Source organism: Moschus berezovskii, chromosome 21 (genome assembly GCF_049115385.1).
Source record: "Moschus berezovskii isolate FMDL1 chromosome 21, NW_MosBer_1.0, whole genome shotgun sequence".
In the NCBI taxonomy this organism is placed as follows: Eukaryota; Metazoa; Chordata; class Mammalia; order Artiodactyla; family Moschidae; genus Moschus; species Moschus berezovskii.
Genome location: NC_142480.1, coordinates 14055458 through 14080944, shown reverse-complemented (window position 1 = coordinate 14080944; position 25487 = coordinate 14055458). Strand labels below are relative to the sequence as shown.

General features: G+C 49.2%; 2 protein-coding genes across 4 annotated transcripts in view; one reads left to right on the top strand and one right to left on the bottom strand.

Moving 5' to 3' along the window:
- Positions 1–6250, top strand: part of DGLUCY (D-glutamate cyclase) — a 70517-nt gene extending 64267 nt beyond the window's left edge. The window contains 1 exon segment of the mRNA XM_055417581.2: positions 6107–6250. Within this exon segment, the coding sequence (XP_055273556.2) occupies positions 6107–6250 (144 nt within the window).
- A 6569-nt stretch (positions 6251–12819) lies between these two features.
- GPR68 (G protein-coupled receptor 68) overlaps positions 12820–25487 on the bottom strand; it is a 35646-nt gene continuing 22978 nt past the window's right edge. For all 3 annotated transcript variants that reach the window (XM_055418380.2, XM_055418378.2, XM_055418379.2), the window contains exon 2: positions 12820–16153. In XM_055418380.2, the coding sequence (XP_055274355.2) occupies positions 14940–16055 (1116 nt within the window). In that variant the 5' untranslated portion in view covers positions 16056–16153 and the 3' untranslated portion in view covers positions 12820–14939. The remainder of the gene's footprint in view (positions 16154–25487) is intronic.

The following is a 25487-nucleotide window of genomic DNA, read 5'->3' as shown; positions in this document are numbered from 1 at the left end:
GGAAGAATGGATAATGGAGGGATGGATGATGCAGAGAGGCAGGAATGTGGCCTCTGGCTCTCATTCTCTTCCAGCACTTTCATCCCACTCTACTTTAAATTTTTTTTTATCTTTTTAATGAGATATAACTAACAATGTGCATAACCTTAAGTGTACAGTGGGTGAATTTTTACACATGTACACACCTCTGCAGCCACCAGCAAGGTCACAGTGTAGAACAGTTCAGCTTCCCAGGAGGCCCCTGTCTCCCTTCTCTCCACCCGACTCTGAACAGCAATATCACCTAACCATGAACATCAGCCCGTTATGCTCCCAGCCTGAATCAATAGTGACCACCCATGTACTCAGCCTCTAAGCCCAAAAGTCATCCTGAGGCCTCATCCCCCATCCACAATTAACCAGGCCCTGGATCCAGTCCACTCTGCCCACTTGAGCCCTCTGTCCCCCGGCTCCTGCATCTCTGTCTCAGCCTGGACTGGTGTGGAAGCCCCCAAGCTCTCTGCCTCCAGCCACTCCCTGGTCAGTTCTCCTCCACCCACCCACCCACTCTTGGCAGGGCCTCTTGAAGATGGTGTGGTCATTCAGGGATTCCCAGGAATTTGCAGGCCAACATGGTTGGTTCAGCTGGTCCCCACAGCTCTTAGAGGCTGAGTGCCAGCCAGTTCCTGAGCTGTTAATGGATCGCGTGCACCCTGAGGATCCCCAGGGCCCTCTCTGGACCAGAAGGATGTGAATGGTGAGGGCAGGCAGGGTGTGGGAGGAAATGGTCCCATGGTCCCAGAAGCACTGCCCTGTAAAGTGCAGATATGATCCAATGGAGAAGAGAAATGGGAGAGTAAAGTCTATACAAATGACGGAAAATGCTACTCTGGGCTGGGTACCCCTAGGAAGGGGATCTTGGACAAAGGGCTTGCCTGGAAATGCTTTTGGGCCTCCCTCCCACCATGGTCTCTTGGGAAGAATGGACATGCAGGTTCTCAGACTGGTTGTGAGTAGAGACAGGTCCTGAGTGACATTTGCCAACACTTGCCTCCTGTTTTGAAAAGTTTTCGTGGGACTTCTCTGGTGGTCCAGTGGCTGAGACTCCATGCTCCCACTGCAGGGGGCCCAGGATTTAATCCCTGGTCTGGGGACTAGATCCTGTATGCCACAGTTAAGACCTGACACAGCCAAATAAATTAATAAATAGAAATCTTTAAAAAAGAAAAGTTTTCAGTGAGTGGCCTCCATGGCCCCTGGCTTGACTCACTCCTGCTTTTGTCACGTGTGGTCCTAGCTGTCTCTGATCCGGAAAGTCTTTCTTGAGCCACTCCAATAAATTGGGTTGTGTGCCCCTGCTGTGTGCCATGATCCCCACTGACTGTGCTTGCCTGATCATTCATCTAGAATGTGATACCTCTGGGGGTGAGGTGGGGCGGCAGGGGCTTCAGGGCCTGGCACATAGCGGGTGCTCAGTAAAACTTTGATGGGTGATGGCATGAATGTTCAAATGCCTGATTGGGAAGAGGAGCTCCTTCCTCTTGTATGTCCTGATCTTCCTGTTCTAGATCCCTTTGTCCCCTTCCTTTGTTTGTAGAGGAGAAGGAGGGCACCTGTCTCCTGTGTCTTCACCTAAGATCCTCCTTTCTCTGGGGAACCTGAACCGTTTAAGAGGGACAGACATGTTAATAACTTAGACAAGTGGTTCTCTGGGACCTTGTTTTTGAAGAGAGGTAGAAGGAAGCATTACTGGTTGGGGCATAGGCCTGGATTACTGTAATATTGAATGGTTTGCCTTGGAAACGAACAGAAATCATCCTGTCATTTTTAAGATTGCATCCAAGTACTGCATTTCGGACTCTTTTGTTGACCATGATGGCTACTCCATTTCTTCTAAGGGATTCCTGCCCACAGTAGTAGATATAATGGTCATCCGAGTTAAATTCACCCATTCCAGTCCATTTTAATTCACTGATTCCTAAAATGTCGACGTTCACTCTTGCCATCTCCTGTTTGACCACTTCCAATTTGCCTTGATTCATGGACCTAACCTTCCAGGTTCCTATGCAATATTGCTCTTTACAGCACCAGACCTTGTTTCTATCATTGGTCACATCCACAACTGGGTATTGGTTTTGCTTTTGCTCCATCCCTTTATTCCTTCTATAGTTATTTCTCCACTGATCTCCAGTAGCATACTGGGCACCTACCGACCTGGGGAATTCCTCATTCAGTATCCTATCATTTTGCCCTTTGTTACTGTTCATGGGGTTCTCAAGGCAAGTATACTGAAGTGGTTTGCCATTCCCTTCTCCAGGGGACCACATTTGGCTGTGGTCCATGTGATTAGATCAGCTAGTTTCCTGTGATTATGATTTCAGTGTGTCTGCCCTCTGGTGCCCCCTAGCAATACCTACCGTCTTATTTGGGTTTCTCTTACCTTGGTCGTGGAAAATCTCTTCACAGCCGCTCCAGCAAAGTGCAGCCGCTGTACCTTACCTTGGACGAGGGGTATCTCCTCAAGGCCGCCCCTCCTGACCTTGAACGCGGAGTAGCTCCTCTCAGCCCTCCTGCGCCCGCGCAGCCACCGCCTGTTGGACGTGGGGTAGCTCCTATCGGCCGCCGGCCCTGGCCTCAGGCGTGGGGTAGCTCCTCAGGGCCGCACCTCTTTGCGTGGTTCGTTGCGCCGGGGCCGGCTCGCGTCGCGTCTGCGCCGCCGCGGCCGGCGTCTCTCGCGTCGCGTCTGAGTAATGCTGAAGAAGCCGAAGTTAATCGGTTCTATGAAGACCTACAAGACCTTTTAGAACTAACACCCAAAAAAGATGTCCTTTTCATTCTAGGGGACTGGAATGCAAAAGTAGGAAGTCAAGAAACACCTGGAGTAACAGGCAAATTTGGCCATGGAGCACGGAATGAAGCAGGGCAAAGGCTAATAGAGTTTTGTCAAGAGAATGCACTGGTCATAGCAAACACCCACTTCCAAAAACACAAGAGAAGACTCTACACATGGACATCACCAGATGGTCAACACCGAAATCAGATTGATTATATTCTTTGCAGCCAAAGATGGAGAAGCGGTATACAGCTAGCAAAAACAAGACCAGGGGCTGACTGTGGCTCAGATCATGAACTCCTTATTGCGAAGTTCAGACTTAAATTGAAGAAAGTAGGGAAAACCACTAGACCATTCAGATATGACCTCAATCAAATCCCTTATGATTATGCAGTGGAAGTGAGAAATAGATTTAAGGGACTAGATCTGATTGACAGAGTGCCTGATGAACTCTGGACGGAGGTTCGTGACATTGTACAGGAGACAGGGACCAAGACCATCCCCATGGAAAAGAAATGCAAAAGAGCGAAATGGCTGTCTGAGGAGGCCTTACAAATAGCTGTGAAAAGAAGAGAGGCGAAAAGCAAAGGAGAAAAGGAAAGATATAAGCATCTGAATGCAGAGTTCCAAAGAATAGCAAGGAGAGATAAGAAAGCCTTCCTCAGTGATCAATGCAAAGAAATAGAGGAAAACAACAGAATAGGAATGACAAGAGATCTCTTCAAGAAAATTAGAGATTCCAAGGGAACATTTCATGCAAAGATGGGCTCGATAAAGGACAGAAATGGTATGCACCTAACAGAAGCAGAAGATATTAAGAAGAGGTGGCAGGAATACACAGAAGAACTGTACAAAAAAGATCTTCACGACCAAGATAGTCACGATAATGTGATCACTGACCTAGAGCCAGACATCTTGGAATGTGAAGTCAAGTGGGCCTTAGAAAGCATCACTACGAACAAAGCTAGTGGAGGTGATGGAATTCCAGTTGAGCTATTTCAAGTCTTGAAAGATGATGCTATGAAAGTGCTGCACTCAATATGCCAGCAGATTTGGAAAACTCAGCAGTGGCCACAGGACTGGAAAAGGTCAGTCTTCATTCCAATCCCAAAGAAAGGCAATGCCAAAGAATGCTCAAACTACCGCACAATTGCACTCATCTCACACGCTAGTAAAGTCATGCTCAAAATTCTCCAAACCAGGCTTCAGCAGTATGTAAACCGTGAACTCCCAGATGTTCAAGCAGGTTTTAGAAAAGGCAGAGGCACCAGAGATCAAATTGCCAACATCCGCTGGATCATGGAGAAAGCAAGAGAGTTTCAGAAAAACATCTATTTCTGCTTCATTGACTATGCCAAAGCCTTTGACTGTGTGGATCACAATAAACTGTGGAACATTCTGAAAGAGATGGGAATCCCAGACCACCTGACCTGCCTCTTGAGAAACCTGTATGCAGGTCAGGAAGCAACAGTTAGAACCGGTCATGGAACAACAGGCTGGTTCCAAATAGGAAAAGGTGTACGTCAAGGTTGTATATTGTCGCCTTGCTTATTTAACTTATATGCAGAGTACATCATGAGGAATGCTGGGCTGGAAGAAGCACAAGCTGGAATCAAGATTGCTGGGAGAAATATCAATAACCTCAGATATGCAGATGACACTACCCTTATGGCAGAAAGTGAAGAGGAACTCAAAAGCCTCTTGATGAAAGTGAAAGAAGAGAGTGAAAAGGTTGGCTTGAAGCTCAACATTCAGAAAACAAAGATCATGGCATCTGGTCTCATCACTTCATGGGACATAGATGGAAAAACAGTGGAAACAGTGTCAGACTTTGTTTTTTTGGGCTCCAAAATCACTGCAGATGCTGATTGCAGCCATGAAATTAAAAGACGCTTGCTCCTTGGAAGGAAAGTTATGACCAACCTTGATAGTATATTAAAAAGCAGAGACATTACTTTGCCGACCAAGGTCCGTCTAGTCAAGGCAATGGTTTTTCCCGTGGTCATGTATGGATGTGAGAGTTGGACTGTGAAGAAAGCTGATCGCCGAAGAATCGATGCTTTTGAACTGTGGTGTTGGAGAAGACTCTTGAGAGTCCCTTGGACGGCAAGGAGATCCAACCAGTCCATTCTAAAGGAGATCAATCCTGGATGTTCATTGGAGGGACTGATGCTAAAGCTGAAACTCCAATACTTTGGCCACCTCATGAGACGAGTTGACTCACTGGAAAAGACTCTGATGCTGGGAAAGGTTGGGGGCGGGAGGAGAAGGGGACGACGGAGAATGAGATGGCTGGATGGCATCACCGACTCTGTGGACATGAGTTTGAGTGTACTCCGGGAGTTGGTGATGGACAGGGAGGCCTGGCGTGCTGTGATTCATGGGGTCGCGGAGAGTCAGACACGACTGAGCGACTGAACTGAACTGAACTGAACTGAGAAGGAAGCAAAGCAAATCACTTTAAAAAAAAATCAGCAAGGAAGTCAAAGGAATAAAGCTCTGGGCAGAAGGCCAGGGGCCCCAGCCCTGCCGACAATAATTCACCTCATTTCATGAACACCTACTGTGTGCCAAGGACCATGCGAGGTGCTTTACTTGCATTAACTCATTTAATCCTCACAACAACCCTCCGAGGAGGCATTGTTATTATCAACCACCTCCCCATTATACAGATGAAGACACTGAGGCAGAAAGAGGTTGACACCTCTGCCAGGAAAGACCCAAGTCAGGTCTGGCTGATTGCAAACCATTCTCCCTGCTGGGCCCAGGATGGGGCTGCATTTTCTCCATGGTTCTGCTCCTTCAGCCACATGGGGGTAATACCTAGAAGGTGACTGCAGTGGGACCTGGTCCATCCCCCATTGGAGGCTAACGGTGGGGTTACAGGAGGAACAGGGACCATCCTGGCACCAAAGCCATTGGCAGACAATGCAGACCTGGGCAGGGCTGGCTTGGCAGGAAGTAGGCATGCTGCCCCTGCAGAAATGAATCTGTAGTGTCAGGAAAATGGAGATTTCCAGAAAAAGCGAAGAAACAGCCCAAACTGTTCAAAGTGGCAGCTTCTGGGGAGTGGATCTGGGGGCCCACAAGGCGTGACGTAGGACACATTTATTTTTCGCTATGAATCTTCCAGTGGTATTTAGTATTTTTACCCAAAGTTTTATTTTTAAAAAAGAGACCATGTCAAGTCAAATGCTCTTTTTCCACTTATAAATGTATGTTGTGTTTTTTTTTTTCCATTTTTTCCTCCTCCTCTACTACTTTCATCTCTGTCCCTTTTTTTTTTTTTTCCAGGAAGAAAAACTGCCGGGCATCCTGGTGCAGCACGGAGTCTGGAGCAGACTCTTGGGCACCCTGGGCACAGGGGTGGACAGGCTGCTCTTCCATGGCACTCATGCCCAGATGATCCAGAAGCTGATGGGCATCACCCTGCCATAATGGTGACCATGCCCCTTATATGAGTGGGAGGTGGGTACCAGATGGTCCCACCTGGTTCAAGGGAGGAGCTCCCTGAGGGTCCTGGTTTCCTTCCACAAGAGTCGTGCAAATAAACACTGGCCCTGGGTGAACAATGTGCTCCATGCAGTCCTGGGTCACTGCATGCTCACCTCCTGGGGACGTGGGGGTCATGCAAGTGCTGAGGACCAAGGGAAACAGTTCTCTGGGGTTCCCAGGTTTTGCTTTTATTCCTAAGTTCTAGGAGGCCTTGATTCCAGCCTCCTCACCCCAGGTTTTTTAGGCCACCCACATGTTCTGGAACTGTACACAATTAATTTTATTATCAAATAATAAAATTTTATTATCAAATAATTGGTCTTCTGACCAATCACTAATGGGGATGCCAGCGAGCAATGAACTGCCAGGCAGTCATAGAGGGCCCTGAATAATCCCTCTGGTTAATTAAGAAACAGAAAATGTACAAATGGGTAGTGTACATTACAAAGTTCGAGGGGTCACTAAAGGTTTACTCATCACTACCACTGACAAAATATTTATACCTTGGAAATGCTCTCTTTTTCAAACAGCATTTCATTTATTTAGGCAAGTTCAGTTCAGTTCAGTTCAGTCGCTCAGTCGTGTCCGACTGTCCACGACCCCATGAATCACAGCACGCCAGGCCTCCCTATCCATCACCAACTCCTGGAGTTCACTCAAACTCATATCCACAGAGTCGGTAATGCCATCCAGCCATCTCATTCTCGGTCGTCCCCTTCTCCTCCCGCCCCCAACCTTTCCCAGCATCAGAGTCTTTTCCAGTGAGTCAACTCGTCGCATGAGGTGGCCAAAGTACTGCAGTTTCAGCTTTAGCATCAGTCCTTCCAATGAACACCCAGGATCGATCTCCCTTAGAATGGACTTGTTGGATCTCCTTGTGGTACAAGGGACTCTCAAGAGTCTTCTCCAACACCACAGTTCAAAAGCATCAATTCTTTGGCGATCAGCTTTCTTCACAGTCCAACTCTCACATCCTTACATTTATCACCATCACCGCTCCTCTGCCCCTCCCTTTTCCTCACCCCTACATGTCCTGAGACCCCACTGTAGAGCCTGACACATCTCCCACCTCCTCCCCATCTGTTCACTCCCCACTCTGGAGCCAGACTCTAGCCTTCTTGCATAGGAGGGCAACCACATTCCCAGAGCCCAGGCTGAGTGGGTCAGGACCTTCCAGGGCTTAGATTACTCACAGAGTCCTGGACAACTCATCAGCTTGTCCTTATCTCTCACACAACCTCCCACCGTACATTCCCCAAGAAAATCCAAAGCAGAGTCACTGACCACATCCCATTACATTCACATATTGAATCAGTACAGTGTCTTGCACTGGCTCATCTAGGTGTGGTGGTGTAAGCAGTTATTTGCAAGAAAGAGCTCTCTGCAAGAGGCCCCTTTTGTCTTGTCGCTTTAGCAAAACTATATTGTAAGTAACCTTAAACCAGGCACTGACAACATTCTACTCATCTCTGACCCAAGCACACCTTTCAGATCTTTTGCTCACACAATACCTTGCCTAAGCTGTTGGTTCTTCCCTAGATCAAAGAAGTAAACATGAAGAATAATTAACAGATGACCCAATCATTTCCCCGCTTCCCTTTGAGTAATCTTGAAAAGCAAACTGTGTCAATGAGATAGCATTTAAGAAAGATCACAGGAGTTGGTGAGCCTTCACGCAGTGGGAGATGTCTTATGAGTCTGATCCCGTATCTCAGTGATTAACTGAAATTACTTTCCCTTTTCCCTTTAAAAACTTTCAAGCCTGAGCAGCATCTTCAGTGTTGGTTTTGAGGACACTAGTCCACCTTCTCCCCAGATTGCAGGCTTTCTGATTAAAAGCAACATTTCCCATATCTACCAACACTTGCCTGTCCAGTGTTGATTTTTGAACAATAAGCAGCCAGATTAGAATTCAGTAACAGTAGTCCTTCCCAGCGAGGGCCCCACGTGTTTATTGTGTCTGCTTTATTTCCTTAAACATGTCAAGTTTGATTCTTTTAGGAATATTAGTTGTAAAGCATGGAACACATACTGTAGAAATTGACTCTAATTTGTTCACTGAAAAATAAACCCTAAGTGTAGAGTTTGGTGATCAGGGGTTAACTTGCAATGCTGCCTATGCAGGATGTGGTAAAGTCTTTGGCCAGGAGTAGCTGGGATGGGGGCTGTCCTGATGTCCCTTTGTTATTCTGGTGGGGAGTCCCCACCTACGTGTCTGTGCTCCTGCTGGGGTGGCATCAGGGCCATAGTGATGTGCTCATAGTCCCTGTCCATCTGTGACTTCTCAGGTCAGTGGTCCCACCTCAGCTCTAAGCCTCACTGGCCAGGTCTCCAGTTACAATTTGCAGAGTCTGGGTCTGCAGAGCTCCATCTAATGGGGGCCTCTGACTGAGAGTATACCCTGGTATTGTTGAAATCCTGATGGCTAGAGAGACAGGAAACATCATCTGCTAAGTCTGCCAGCATTCTTCTGACTCATGTTTTAGGGGAATACACTAATGGGCCTTTGGTTTTGCAAAAGTAATAGCAGAATTCTATTCTGCATGGAGAAGTTTGAGGCATGACTGTGTAATAGGTTATCTTCCCTCTGGGTGGAAGTTTATGGGGAGATGATTTTTTTTGGGAAAGAGATTAAGACCTAAGTGGAGCCCAGAGAAGGCTGAAAGTACAGGTCTCAGGGCTGGAGTGAAGAATCCAAAGCCCCCACCCCTACCTCCCATGCAGGGAGAGACAGGCTTGTGGCCCTACAATAGGGGCTAAGGTGGAAGGAAGGGCCAGGAGAAGACTTAGCATGATCCAGCCCAGGGACCATTGGAACGCTGAGTTCTAGGTCCAATTTTATGGTTTTCTGTTCCACAATATGATTCCTGCTCTGGTCTTTAGTAAAGTTTTGCTCATTTCACCCTAGTCATCTTTTGTCCTTTGGGGAGGGACCTGTGTCCACATCTGAGGTGGCATGGTGACCATGGCTCTGACCTGGAGAAGCTGGTTACAGGGGGATAAGAGGTGACCTACAGGAATGGGGAGGCCCAGGGTGAAAGATGAGCTAGAGTATCAGCCAGTCAATCCTAAAGGAAATCAACCCTGAATATTCATTGGAAGGACTGATGCTGACACTGAAGCTCCAATGCTTTGGCCACCTGATGTGAAAAGCCAATTCATTGGAAAAGACTCTGATGCTGGGAAAGATTGAAGGCAAAAGGAGAAGGGGGCGGTAGAGGGTGAGATGGTTGGATAGCATCACTGACTCAATGGACATGAGTTTGAGCAAACTCTGGGAGATAGTGAAGGACAGGGAAGCCTGGTATGCTGCAGTTCAGGTGTTACAGGGAGGCGGACACGACTTAGCAACTGAACAATAGCAACAATCCACCAGGATGGATTCCTGGGGCATATGAGCATCCCTGGGCATTTCCAAGAATATTGAGGGCAGATCCTGGTAAGTAATAACCTGGATCTCTGTGGGTCTTCAAGGGCAGGCTGGTGAACTTCAGACCTTGTGTACCTTGAGGTGCACATGTGCCACAGACCCTGCAGGTGGGACTGGAAGATAAGCGAGCCAGGAAGGGGATCAGGGCTCCTTAGCCCCCTTGGCCATCCTCCGGCCAAGTGCCACCCCATTGCTCCACTGAGCAAGACAGTCCTCTGAGGTCATTTCCTGCCTTTCACTGCACAGGCTCTGCTGACCACCAGCCCCACCTTAGTCCAGCCCACTACATTCTACAGCTCTCCACCTATTCCATGTGGATTCCTCCATGAAGTCTAACTTTCAGATTCAAAAGGCCACTGCTCAGAAATTCCCCAGAAGTCCAGTGGTTAGGACTTTTAGCACTCACTGCCAGAGGCCTGGGTTCGATCCTAGGTCAGGAACTAAGATACTGCAAGCTGCACGGCACAGCCAAAAAACAAAACAAGACAGACCTACCCAAAAAACCACTGCTCACATAAACTCATAAGCCCATTTCAGTGATGTGATCTGCTTGCCAAGGAGGCCATTGAATCAGTGGAAGCATGGTGAGGTAACTGATCTGTGTCTCCTCAGCACAGGTTGGACAGATCTAATCTTGCTTCAGATCCAAGCATCACATTTGAAGATGTGGGTGTTGTTCAGACGAGGTACAGGAAGGTGAACACTTAAGGAGGTGTTAAGCGGAGCTGTTAAGTGGAGGTGGCTTGAAAAGCTGTGTCTCTGACTGGCCAGATGCTCACAAATTCTGCTTCTTCCTTCATGCACAGGAAAACTACATTTCCCAGCCTCCCTTGTAGTTATGTTGGGGCCATGTGACTGAGATCTGGCTAATAGTGTGTGAGTAGTGGGAATACTAACCACATTCAGATTTCCCATAACCCCCTTGTGAGATTCTTTTCCTCCTCTTTCCCTACCTGGGTGGATGGAAAAGGAAGACCCCAAGATGGTAGAATCTCTTAATGCATGAATCCTGAATCACTGCCATCACTTGGGGGGAAAAAAAAATGCCAGAAAGTAGTTGCTCATCTGACTCTTGCATAAACAGGAGATAGACTTTTACTGGTTTAAGGCAGTATGATTTGGGGGTGTATTTCTTATTGTAGTATAATTCAGCCTTGTCTAATACAAGATTTGGAGATTTAATACTGAGAAGTAGGGTGTGAGAGTTGTATATAAAGGTACCTAAAGGGCTTCCCTGGTGGCTCAAATGGTAAAGAATCTGCCTGCAATACAAAAGACCTGGGTTCAATTCCTAGGTCAGGAAGATCCCCTGGTGAAGGGAATGGCTACCCACTCCAGTATTCTTGCCTGGAGAATCCGATGGACAGAGGAGCCTGGAGGGCTACAATCCACTGGGGTCACAAAGAGTTGGACACAACTGAGCATCTAAGCACACACACACTAGTACCTAAAGGGTCACTTGGCTCCAGAGGCCAGAACTAAGGCCAGTGAGAAAAGTGGTTCCACTTTGGCTCATTCAGAGTTAAGATTTTCTGCCCAACCTTGGAATGACTTGTGTTGGATAGTAGTGAATTGGTATCCATGGTATTATTTGCAGAGAAACTGGGCTATCATTTTAGGGGAGATTGTGAAGGGAAGCCTGGCATGCTGCAGTCGTTGGGGTCACAAAGAGTTGGACCCAACTTAGTGACTGAACAACAACAGGGGATAATTCACAGGGAAGGAACTGGAGATCACGACCTCTGTGGGACTTTCCAACACTGTTATCTATGTTAATCTACCAATGTCTTTCTTATATTTGTTGATCCACTATTTCCCCAGAACACTGGGCACCATTGTGACCCCAGGGTATTGCCCTCAAAGATCATCATCTTGCCAGATGAATTCCTGGAAGCTGCAGGATCACCAGCTGCAAGAAGCACATTTTTCAAAAAAGCACTGAACCAAGAAGGGCCAGATTCTGGCTCTCTCTTGATTGTACCAGCCAGAGAAAAGCAGCAGATGGAATGTATTTTGTGCTGCAAATTTCTCCCACACTTGTCTAGCCAACCCACAGACCAGTGTGTGTAAACAGGAAGATGAGCCCTCATCTTGCTAAGCAACACTGGTGAATGAGAAAGGAATCTAATGGCTCTTGCCATCTCCAGTCAAAACCAGATGGACCTTTTCTTATCCACCCCCCCCAACCCCGCTTCTCTTAAGAGAGGAAGAAGTCTTAATCTCCAGTAATACCTTTAGTCTGAAGGATTGATTCTTCCAAAGCACTCCAGAACTCCAGGAATTTGACCCAGGAGGGATTAAGTGACTAAAACCAAATTTACTTTTTAACATGATGCATTTAATCCTGTGATAAACACGCAGCCCGCCACTGTTGAAAAGATGCTCCGGCTTAAAAATGCTGATCACTAAATGGGGGGGTCCTCAAAAAAAATTCAGACTGTGAGAATAAGGAGAGCCCCCGAGAGGTGGGCACAACAGGTGATCCTGCTTCGGCAGTTTTCACTAGTGAGGACAGTCTGACCCAGCTCTCTCTGACTGGATGTTGTGCTCAGTCGCGTCTGACTTCGCAGCCCCGTGGACTGTAGCCCGCCACGCTCCTCTGTCCATGGAATTTTCCAGGCAAGAATTCTGGAGCGGGTTGCCATTCCCTATTCCAGGAGATCTTCCCGACCCAGGGGTTGAATCTACATCTCTTGCACCTCCTGGCAAGCAGATTCTTTACCACTAGGGCCCCCTGGAGTAGGATAGAAGGGGGTCCTGTGTCCAAGGACAGGGAATGATAGTCTCCAAACTGCAGGGCTGAGTTGCATCCCCAGAGCCAAGGGGTGACCAAGTTAAGTCCCAGAGTGGATTTGCAACAATGTGCTGCAGGCTTTAGGACACTTCGTGAATCTCAAGAGGACAGAGAAAAGCCTTCATTTTAAGGCTTCATCCTTCTTGGCCACTACTGGGTAATCAAGGGCAAATTCTCTAATTGACCTTTTTGAATTATCTCTCAGACAGTCAATCCCTGGACCTCTAGATTCCCCTGGTGTTGGAAGACCCTCCCTCCCCACATGAACTGAAACACACTCCAACTGTGGCTGGTTAGATTGCTTTATTTGCAGACTCAAGTTTGCTACATAAATCCACTGCATGGTCCAACACATGTATACTTGGCATAAAAGAAAGGACAATACAAAAATACAACTCTTGATAATAAATGAAACTGCCTTCAGCTCATGCCAGTTTATCCCAGTGGGAATGCCCATGTTTAAGATCAATATAGGAGGAAATTTGAAATGAGGAGGCATGGAGGGCTCAACCAGTGCCATTGCCTCTGTAAGATCCTGGGTTTTTATTAGCTATATGGTCATTTTTTCCACCTTCAGGCCTGGTCACTTCTTCCTCTATGAAGGGGACGAGAACCTCCCCAGGATATGGAAGAACCTCCCCAGGTTATGGCATAACCTCAAGAAGGAGCTGGGGCAGGGATTACACACAGAATCAAGTGTAGACTTGGAACCCCACTTCCTTAGGGCACATCCAGCCTGGGCTATCAGCCTCTGAAGAGAGCGTTAAGAAACTCGGGGAGGATCTATCTCTGGGGGAGGGGAAGACAGACACAGGGAGAGACTGAAGATGTTCTCTGTGGACCTTCTTCAGCAGATTCCAGAAATGTCCCCCTGATACCAGTTTCTATCTTCCCATCCCTGGTCCCTCCCCAGGCTTGAGCCCACCAAGATCCTTGGCTGTAAGAGCTCGGATTCCAGGTCTCTGAGGGAAGTCAGAACTGGTGCCAGTCCACTCCAGGAAATCTAAAGGGCTAGCATTTCTGAAAGGTGGGCAGGTCCCTGGAGTGGCAAGCTGCTCTTCTGGTCCTTGGTATATTCTCCAGGCAGGAGCTCAACGTGACTGGGTGGGAAGCTGCAGGAGAGATGAGCCCTGTGACCAGTCTTCCAGGACAGAACAAGAGACAACATGTAGCCAGTGGGCCATCCTGTCACTCTCCAGGTGGGTGAGGGGGAACATTTGGGCAGAGGAGTGGAGATGGAGGACCAAGGAGGCAAGACAAGCCCAGGGCCTTTTCCTCTCTTTGTCACAGGGGCTATTTAAACCACAGTGGAGCTTCACCCCAGCCCTCTGGGCTGAAACATGCCAGCGAATTCATCTCTTGTATTTGTTTTGCTCCATCTAAGAACTTGGGGAGACTGTCATGCCCCTCTCAAAGACTGCTAGGCACTCCAGTCTGTGTATGTGGCAGCAACTACTACCAGCAGTCCTATGACCTTAGTTAGCCTTAGTGTCTTGGAGCAGAGCTGTCATGGAGACCCTGGCATTTTAACCAGGGACACACATACACATAGAGAGCCCCAGACTTCTGGGTCTTGTATACTTTGGGGCAGATAGCAACAGAAGTTGAATTGGGAGGAATCTGTCAGGAACTCAGTTGAACACACTGCTTTAGGCCTCTGGCCTGACACCTAAACTTCAGTGCTGACTTTAAAGGATCATAGACATCAGCCCCCAGAACCCCATGGAGCCCTAGGCAGGCAGCCCTTTGTCGTACATCAGCGCTGGGGCTTGGAGAATCTGCTCAAAAATCTCCCTGCCCGTGAAAACTGTGAGTTGGCTGGATCTGGGGTCTCTCCTCTGCCTGTCCTCCCCACTGTCCCCCCACATACACTCTCAGTCCCTCAACCCCTGCCCACGTTCCTTCTCCCCAGCCAACCTCCACGGGGTGGGGCTCAAGTGGTAAGGATGGCAACACACCTTCCTGCATCATCTTCTCAGCTAACACCAGTGCATCTGGACAAGGGTCACCTGTGGCCCTGGAAGGGCCCGGCAGGGGAGCACCTGGGTACCCGCCTCATTTCCCAGGCCCCTCTCTCCACGTCCTCACACTCTGTCTCCCCACGAGCTTCTCTGAAAACCTCCTGGAGGTGAGTCTTCCCACCAGCAGCCCAGCTGGCAGCAGATGACCCCCCATGTGCTGTCAGGGCTTATCCCCACACTCAGCTAGCAGCCCGGTCGGACTTGGCAGTCACAGCAGGCTCCCTGGAAACCAGAGAGGTCCTGTTATGGCCCAGACTTAGGGCCCCGCGGCCCCAGCCCATCATCCCCTCCAGCAGCAAGAGGCAGCTGCCTTGGCCAAAGGGGCAGCAGCCATGGAGCAGGCTCAGGCCTCGCTTTGCCCCGCACGTGGGTGATGGGGTGACCCAGTTAGGACAGCCCGCCTGCGGGGGACCCTCCCACTCCAGGTGGGTGGGGGGTCTGGAAGGCCGGGTGGAGCCTTGTCAGGACCTCGGGATCCTCGCTCTTCCCAGAGGCCTCGGGGGCGCCCAGCGGGTAGGCCTCCCGGGCCCGGCCGGTCCTGGCGCAGGTGAGGAAGGCCAGGCAGGCCCCGCGGAGGCGGGCCAGGTCCCTGTGCGTGGTCTCACTGACGAAGCAGTAGAGCACGGGGTCGGCCACGCAGTTGAAGCTGGTGAGGAGCAGGGAGAAGTGGTAGGCGTTGAAGATGCCCTTGGCGAAGTCGCAGCTGGACTCCCAGAGGCTGCGCACCAGCAGCAGCGCGTGGTAGGGCAGGAAGCAGGCCAGGAAGATGACCACGGTGCTGAGCACCAGCCGCTGGATCTGGTCCTTGCGGCTCTTCTGGGTCCCGTGGCTGCGGCGCACGGCCCGCAGGATGCCCCGGTAGGAGGCCAGCAGCAGGCAGATGGGGAAGAGGAAGCCCACCAGGAAGCGGTAGTAGTTGATGCCGCGCTGGCGCGGCTGGAGCGGATAATGCTCAAAGCAGACGCGGTGCCGGTCGGCGTCTTCCACCACCTCCTTGTGCACCAGGAAGTAGACGCTGGTCAGCAGCTCCTTGGCCCAGATGAGCGCGCTGACGCCCACGGCGGCCTTCAAGGTGCGGAACTGGTGGAAGCGGAAGGGGTGGGCCACGGCCAGGTAGCGGTCGATGGAGATGCAGCAGAGGAAGCCCACGCTGATGTAGATGTTCTCGTAGAGCAGGATCCCGCACACCTGGCAGGACAGGTCGCCGTGGGACCAGTGATCGTGCTGCAGCACGTACTGCAGCCAGAAGGGGAGGGAGCAGATGTAGAAGAGGTCTGCCACCGTCAGGTTGCACAGGTATACGCCCAGCTCGTTCCGCGCCTTGATCTGCAGGTAGCCATAGTAGAGGGACAGGCAGTTGGCCGGAAAGCCCACCACCAGCACCAGGACGTAGACCACCGGGGCCAGCGTCTGGTGGATGGTGTGATCGATGTCACAGTTCATCGAGCTGTTGTCCGCCGTGATGTTCCCCATCTTCCGGCCTGCCGGGGCCTCACCCCCCATATGCTCAGGAATAGGTCAGGCTCTCTATGGCCATCTTGTTTCTGGGATGTGGTTCAAGCTGCCGCGAAGGCTTGGCCTCACTGGTGATGCCTAAGCCCCTGAAAGTCAAAGGCAGAAAGGCTTAGGATAATAGAAGCTAACATTTATATAGCCCCTACCGCGTGTCAAGCACTACTCTAAATGCCTCACTTAATTTTTTTCCCTAATGATTATTAGTTTGTTGCACACAGTTTTAACATCAATTCTTTTGATATTTTTTGCTTGTTCTGAAAAGGACACATTCATCCAAGTTCCATTCAAGCATCTTTTTTTCCTATTAAAAGGTACTTCTCTTTAAGATATTCGATATTGTCATTTCTGTGCAAAACGAAACACAACACATACTTTGTTGAATGAGGAGCTATTTGGGCATCGTATGCAGATAAAGAGTAAACCTTGGGACAGTATAACCTAGACAGCACTTGAAATAACAGTTGTCCTGCTTGAGCTTAAATAATGGAGACAGAACAAGCTTTAGCCAGGCAGAGAAAAAAGAAACTCAAGCTGACAGCTCATTCGAGTCGCTGGATCCATCGCTCATTGCAGGGCAGAAGGCAGTCAAGTTGTCACGCTTGTGCCTTTCACGTTGGTGTAGTGCCTCAAAATTTAGAAGATGACCCAGCCAACGAACTCTTAACTCAACTGCACTGAGTATACAGAATGCACAGACCAAGACACCGACATGTGATTTCTGTCTCGCCATCCCCCTTCCCTGGCCTCCTGTCTTTTATTTATTTTCCTGGTCCCTCGGTCCAGCAAGCAAGGCCTGGAGCTCTTGTGAACACCCTCCCATCCCAAGTTGGCTCTCCAAGGTAAAGATCAAATTCAACCCACAAAACAGCACGGGCCCCAGACACTCTCTTCTGCCAACATTCAGCACCATCCACATTTTTCCTTCTTGCTCACAGGAATGTACCAGATCAGTCAACACTGAGGGCACAGCCCATCCTGGGAGCTTCTTCAGACAGCACCAAAGAGACCCAACTTTGTTCACATCCTGCTGTGTAGTGACAGACTTTATTTTCTTGGGCTCCCAAGTCACTGCAGATGGTGACAGCAGCCATGAAATTAAAAGATGCTTGCTCCTTGGAAGAAAAGATATGACCAGCTTAGACAGCATATTAAAAAGCAGAGACACTACTTTCCGACAAAGGTCAGTCTAGACAAAGCTATGGTTTTTCCAGTAGTCATGTATGGTTGTGAGAGTTGAACCATAAAGACAGCTGAGTGCTGAAGAATTGATGCTTTTGAACTGCGGTGTTGGAGGAGACTCTTGAGAGTCCCGTGGACTGCAGGGAGATCAAACTAGTCAATCTGAAAGGAAATCAGTCCTGAATAGTCGTAGGAAGGACTGATGCTGAAGTTGAAGTTCCAATACTTTGGTCGCCTGATGTGAAGAACTAACTCATTGGAAAAGACCATGATGCTGGGAAAGATTGAAGGCAGGAGGAGAAGGGGATGACAGAGGATGAGATGGTTGGATGGCATCACCGATGCGATGGACATGAGTTTGAGCAAGCTCCGGATGTTGGTGATGGACAGGGAAGCCTGGAGTGCTGCAGTCCATTGGGTCACAAAGAGTTGGACACAACTAGCAACTGAACTGAACTACTGTGCTCTGGCAAGAAAACAGGCCAAGCTTCCCACAGGGCACTGCTACTTCTCCAGGGCATCAGGAACCCAGTGCAGGGCACAAGGCACCAAGACATGAGCACCAGGCTATGGTCAGCAGCTCACAGGCTGTGCAAATCTTTACCCTTCCTTAGCTTCAGTTTCCTCATCTATACAATGGGGATAAAGACACTTGCCCTCAGGGTCAATATCAGGGCCACATAAAATATGTCAAAACGCATGGCATTCTTTCTCCAGAGGCAAAGAAACAGGATAAAAGATGATAGTCTTACTTGCAGTAGTGAAAAGTTCAGATTGTTGAGAATTTAAGAAAATGCTACTGCTGGGCTTCCCTAGTGGTCCAGTGGTTGAGAAACCGCCTGCCAATGCAGGGGACATGAGTTCAATCCATGGTCTGGGAAGATCCCACATGCTACAGGGCAACTAAGCCCTTGCACCACAGCTGCTGAGCCTGCGCCCTAGAACCCATTCTCTACAACAAGAGAAGTCAGTGCAAGGAGAAGCCCGTGCACCACAATGAAGAGCAGCCCCCACTGCTGCAGCGAGAGAAAGCCCGAGCACAGCAACGATGACCCAGAGCAACCCAAAAAACAAAAATTTAAAAAACAGAATGAAAGAAAATTCTGTTGCTATATATACAAATGCATTTGAACAAGAGAGAATAAAAAATTTCTGTGGTAGGCCTACCTTACAGATTGGGCTTCCCTGGTGGCTCAGCTGGTAAAGAATCTGCCTGCAATGCGGGAGACCTGGGTTCGATCCCTGGGTTGGGAAGATCCACTGGGAAAAAGGCTACCCATTCCAGTGGTCTGGCCTGAAGAATTCCTTGGACTGTAGAGTCCATGCGGTCACAAAGAGTCAGACACGACGACTGAGTGGCTTTCACGTTCACTTTGCCTTTTAGATTAATGGACCAAAATGAAAAGCCTGAGCAGTTCTATTGATTTCAGACTTCTGGCTCAGATGAAAAACCTCACTGTGTCTAAATCAACCTTGTTGTTGTTCATAATCATCCTCCCAAGGAATATTTTTAGACATATTTTTTTCCCTAATCACCTGCCCCCATGGAATGTTAATATCCTTAGATGTAGAGAATATCTGTTTATGCACCATGGCCTTTTGGAGGGTGACAAATCACTATAATATTATATCTAAGATTACTTTCACCCCACCCAAGAACCGATCTCCCCCCATCCCCTGAGAATGTATGGTCTATACGGCTGCAAATTCCAAGTGAACGGAGTGTGCATTAAGTTGTTTTGTAGTTTTAGCAGATCAGTCTTGCCCTTTGCTCTCTCTTCACCATACATAGTCAAGCTGGGACTCACGGACCAGGAAGGAAACCCCTGCCACAACTGACAATGTCTCATCACCCTCCCTCCTGTGGGCTCCTAACTGGTCCTGTGGGCACTGGAGTCAGGGCTCAGCCTGAAAACTGACAGAGCCTGCTTGGAAGAGTCTCAGAGATATCCCAGTCCAGCAGTTCCAGTCCTGGGGCTCATGGAGGATAAACTTGAAGGGTTCCCCTGAAATCACATGCTCCATCTTGTAAATATTTCAGTATGTGCATTTTTCCTGGAAAAGGGTCCCGTGGCTTTCATAAGTCTCTAAAACAGGCGAGAGATTGGTTGAATCCAAAGCTGCACCCTTTTACCTGGATTCCCTGTGGCTTTCTTCCTGGCCAAGCCACCCCCACTCCTGTGCTTAGTCACTCAGTCGTGTCTGACTCTTTGCAACCCCCTGGACCGTAGCCCACCAGGCACCACTGTTCGTGGGGATTCTCCAGGCAAGAACACTGGAATGGGTTGCCATGCCCTCCTCCAGGGGATCTTCCGAACCCAGGGATCGAACCCAGGTCTCCTGCATTGAAGGCAGATTCTTTACCATCTGTGCCACCAGGGAAGATCAAGAATACTGGAGTGGGTAGCCTTTCCCTTCTCCAGGGGATCTTCCTGACCCAGGAATAGAACCCAGGTCTCCCTCATTGAAGGCAGATTCTTTACCAGCTGAGCTACCAGGGAAGCCAAATCCAAATGTTCTCATTTTTCCCTGACCATTATTCCCTGGGGCAGCCACAGTGATCTTTCCAAAATCCAAACCGCATCCTCCTCTTCCTTATTTAAAACCCACTGAGACAGTTTCACAGTGAGTTATCACACCCCCAGAAAAATACACAAACTCCTACAAGGCCCAATGTGTCCGACCCCAGCTCCTCCTACCTTCCTGCCACCAACATGTTGGCCAGCTTTCTGTGCCCTGGTCACCTGGCCTTGCTCCAGTTGCTCCAGGAGTGCCGCCCCCTGCCAACCCCTCCCCTCCACCTCCAGGGCAGGGCTGGCTCCTTTGCTGCCAGTTCTCAGCTTAAACCCTTTGTGAGCTGACCTGACCATCCCACTAGAGTGGCCCCCTCCCCCAGCACCATCACTCCTTATGTGCTGGCTCTGCAGAGTTCCCATCAGTATCTGAGATTTGTTTGTTTACTTGTCTGCTTGTTGCTGATCTGTCTCCTCCACGAGGATATACTGGGTTGGCTAAAAAGTTCATTTGGTTTTTTCCATAAGATGGTACAGAAAAACCCGAATGAACTTTATGGCCAATTCAATAAATTCCAAGAGGGCCTTGTGCACCTTGAACAGTGCCTGGTATATCACAGGCACTCCTGAGGACTTCTGGAATGAATAAGCGGGTGCCACCTCCCCATCTTACAGATGAGGAAACTGAGGTTCAAAAAGGGAAGTGATGAGCCCAAAACCAGACTGATGAAGGAAGTATGGGCATTAGAATCCAGGTCTTCTTGTTCCAAGCCCCACCTCCCTGCCACAACCAGTCCCCACCTAAGCCTTGGCCCCAAACTTTCAGTCCCTGAAGATGAGGACTCCAGGAGGACCCACCTGTCCAATGTTTCCAGGATATAGGCCTGGATTTCAGTGATGGCGGTGGAGGGGGGTGCTTCTTGGTGCTATTTTCAGTAGTGGTTTAATACACATGATGGGAGCTTCCGTGGTGGCTCAGATAGTAAAGAACCTGTCTGCAATGCAGGAGACCCAGGTTCGATCCCTGGGCGGGGAAGATCCCTGGAGAAGCGAATGGCTACCCACTCCAGTATTCCTGCCTGGGGAATTCCATGAACAGAGGAGCCTGAAGGGCTACAGACCATGGGTGGCAAAGAGCTGGACATCACTGAGTGACTAATACTTTCACTTTCATACATAATATAAAATCTACCTTGTTAACCATTTTTAATGTACAATTCAGTGGTAATTAAGTACACTTAAACTGTCATGCAACCATAACCACCATCCACCTCCAGAACTTTTTCAGTTTCCCACGCCGAAAATCTGTTCCTGTTAAACACTAACTCCCCATCCTCCGCTCACCCAGGCCGTGGCAAGCACCAGTCCACTGTCTGTCTCTGTGATTTTGACCACTCTAGCTACCTTATGTACTTTCCCGGTGGCTCAGACGGTAAGCTGAGGGATACAGCATTTGTCTTTTTGTGTCTTATTTCACTTAGCAGCATGTCCCCAAGGTGCATCCCTGTTGTAGAATGTTATCAGAAGCTCCTTCCTTTTTAAGGCATAATAATAGTCCATCATATATATATACTGCATTTTATTTTTCCACTTGTCAATGGACATTTGGGCGACTTCTACCTTCCGGCGATCACGAATAGCGCTGCTCTGAACATGGGTGTGCTACTTGAGTCCCCGCTTTCAGATTTTTTGGGTATGGATACAGAAGTGGAAACACTGGATCATATGGCAGTTCTATTTTTAATTTTTTGAGGAACTGCATTCTGTTTTTCCACAGTGGCTACACCATTTTACATTCCCACTGACAGTGCAGGGATGTTTTCTTGTTTTTTGCTTTTCGTGTTTTGGTTTATAAGTTTTGATGGCGAGATTCGGGGTGAAGGGGAGGCTGGGGACTGTGACCTCTGAACCTTGCACAGTCCCATGAGTCAAAATTTGGCTTCACTCCTCCTCTTCTTGCCAGCTCTCCTGTCCCTGAATCCCAGGCCCACACCTGAGGGTCCAAATGGTTCACCTGGCTCAAACGTGAGAAAGTCCCTGAGCGGCCCCCAGGGACACCGGCCCGGGATGTCCGTGTCTCTGAATTTATCATAGGTTCCCCACAGTCCACACAAAATTACCCTCAGGAAGATAAAAATTCATCAGCACAGGCTCCCAGGCACCCACAAAAACGGGCAAAAGAAACCAAGTGAAAACACGTCCTGTCTGGTCTCAGGAATTTGTTGAGAGTCACCTGGCCGAAGCCTACTGTTTGCTGGTGGTGAGTATATGCATGTGTGGGCAGGCTGGGGTGACCATGGATAAGTTCCTATTTCCTAGGGCAACAACAAGCAAATTCTGGCAACCAAAGGCAGAAATATTCAAGTCTGCAGAGCAAAGAAGAAGCATAGACGATGCTTAAGTGAAAGTACCTCCTATGTCCACTTTGGAGCCAAAAGAGGTTTGGGGGGATTCTAGAGCAGTCGTTCTTAAACTGAGGTATACCTGAGTCACCTGGAGGATTTGCTGAAACAGATTACAGAGCCCCACCTTCACAGTTCCTGACTCAGTGGGTCTGAGGCAGGGCTGGAGAATCTGCAACCACCCACCAGGTGATGCTGGTGCCGCAGGGCAATGGACCACACTCTGAGAAGCAAAGCATCCACAGGTCTAGAGGCTCTGGGGTTTCACTCCTGACCGAGTGTCATCCACGAGTTCCCAGGTCAAAGGACAGAATGGCTGGAAGGGGAACTTAAGACCCAGCAGAACTCGATGGGCAGAACCAGGACGCAGCCCTTGGGAGGTCAGCAGCCTGACTCAGGCTCTCAAGACAAGTGAGTGTGTCTCTTCGGTACTCACACTCGGTATTTGCCAGATCTCCCACAGCTGACACAGCATTTCACATCTGCCCTCCTGTCCCATCTTGGCAACAGCCCTACTGTACCCCCATTTTAGGAATGAGGAAACTGAGGCCCAGAGGGATACAATGGCTTGTCCAACAGTCTGGTACCTCCTGGTTTCATTCCACAAGTATCTCTGGAGCATCGGTGCACAGCACCAGACTGGACATGGCAGACTTAGAGATAAAGAAGAAGAAATGGCTCCCACGCTCAGGGAGCCTCTGATCTCATAAGGCAGGAACAAGTCAGCACCACTCAAGGTCACATGGCGGGTGCTGGGGGCATCCCTCCCACTCACATTTAAAGCTGACTTGTTCTTTTCACTCAACACACACACACTGCACCTCCTCCATGGTTTCGACCCCCCAACACTGATGACTCCCAGATGTCCTCCCCACCCCCCAGAGGGAAGGCTTACAGAACCAGCCTCCTCATGCCATACAGGGCATGCTCAGTGAGGCCGCCTTGCTTCCTCTGTTTCCTCCACCAGTCTGTTCTTGGAGGTAGCATCTCCACCTGCCCAGTCTCTTGTGTTGGACGGCTGTGTTGGTCGGTTGATCTTTATCTTCATCCACAGCATCCACTCAATTACTCAGTTCTACTGTTTCCAAATCTTCAATATTTCCCACATCCGTCTCCTCTTCTTTAGCTCCCTCCCCAGAGCCCCAGATTGGCTTGGTCAAGCCTTCCTCCCCAGAATCAATGCGTGGTCTCCTATGGATTCCCTGTCTCCCACTCACCATCCTCAAAGCCATCTTCTAAAACACAAATCTAACCCAATCACTCCTGCTTCAAACCCTTTGATGGCTGTCCAATCATCCATCCACTCACCGACCACAGCAGATACTTACTGAGTATCTATTATATGGAAGGCACTGCACTAGACACTGGCCCCTAGGGTAGCTCAAGTTGCTTTTAGTCTTATGGGAGAGGGGAGAAGAAAAGAGAGGATTAGCTCCTAGGGAGAGTACAAGACATCAAGTTCTGAGTTCACAGGAGGTGACTTAGCCAGAAAAGCCTTTCTAAGCAGCATGATACTCTAAGATCAGGAGAAGAGAGAAGGGCAGCAGGGAAGAAAGGAGTTTCTGCCTGTGGAAACAATACATTCAACAGACCAAATGCCAGAGAGAGAGCGAGCGAACACCTGTAATGAACTGAATGTGAGGACGGTGAGACCAGAGAGGGGACAACAAGAAGCGACAGAAATGTTACCGAGTCCAGGCTGGCTCTGCTCGCCGCACGACAGGCCAGTGAACCGGAGATGAGGCGTAGAGACAAGGAATATGACTTTATTCAGAGACCTGGCTGACCAAGAAGATGGCAGACTAATGTCTCTAAACAACCATCTTGTCAGGGCCTGGATAACAGTTTTTTTTTTTTTAATAGAACCAGAGAGAGAAGGGCTGAGGAACTCAAGTCAAAAAGCAGAATAGGGAAGGAGAAGCAGTAAGAAAGTAAAATAAAATGGGTCTTCAGTCTTGCAAAACATCTCCGGGAAGGGGTGTGTTAATCTCTTCTTTCCTGCAGCCTTCACAGGTGGGCAAGGTCAGATTATCTCCCTGTGAGCTACAAAGACACTATAGTTTAACAGTCAGGCAGAGGCACAGGGTCCTCTGAGGCAGGCCATTATGTATGATGATAATAACAAAAGCAATGAAAAGCAAGTCAAAGCAACAGTTCCAACATGGAGTCAGAATTAGCTTCTCCCCGAAACAGGAACTGCTGACTAATGAGAAGGAGCTGAGGACAGTCAGGGACAAATCTGAGCAGTATCTCAGCGCTTGGTCCTCATAATTTCCCCTAAATTATTTGTTAACATGGATGGATGCACAGAGAGGTAGGTGGGTTGGGGGGATGGACAGAGGAGTGGGCGGATGAATAAGATGGGTAAACAGAGGGATAAGGGGGTAGGTGGACAGATGGGTGAGTAAATGGGTGGATAGATGGGTGGGTGCATGAATGGATGGGCAGAGGGTTCTGAGGTCTGATGCTGGGACGGACGATGGAAATATCATTAACTCATTAACGGAAACAGAGAAGTGAGAAGGAGGAATCATTGTGGCCTCCTCTTCAGCCTGTGGCATCTGTTTAAGGTACCTGAGCTGGCTGCAGAGGATCCTGCTTTGTCACCCAGGCCTCATCACAGCCAGCTCTCCCTTCTGCCACTGCTGGAGCAAAGGTACCCCTCCATGGAAACTGCATTTTGCCACGAGTGTCCCCTCTCTACCTGCTCTCCACAGAAGGCCTGCTCCCCAAAATCAAAGGCACAGTGGGTGCACGGTGTTCTGTAAATGGAAAAATGTGGCTGGGACAAAAGGACCAGGCCATACCAGGTAAAAGCCCTCCACATGCCAGGAACATTCCGGCACATTCATGCTCTCTCTCACCAGCACCCATTTTCCACATGAAAAAGCCGAGGCTGCTCAAGATTCTAAATCCACGTGGGGCCCTGCAGAGCTTGCAGGCACGAAAGCCTTTTTTTGTCCCCCCCTTTCTTGTAGGCCAGACTCCAGCCTCCACGGTCTTCCCTTAGTTCTGAAGGGCAGATCTGAACAGATGCTAATCAAGAGAGGGGCAGCCGAGAAACCGCTGGAGGAGATGCTCATCAACGTTAGGAGACCGACCACCTGAGATGAAGTTAAGGGCGTGAAGGCAGGAGAAGAAGGGGACAACAGAGGATGGGCTGGTTGGATGGCATCACCAGCTCAATGGACATGAATCTGAGCAAATTCTGGGAGATGGTGAAGGATAGGAAAGCCTGGTGCACTGCAGTGCACGGGGTTGCAGAGAGTCGGACACGACTGAGTGGCTGAAGAAGGGCAACAGGCCCTGCTCATACCTAATCTTAT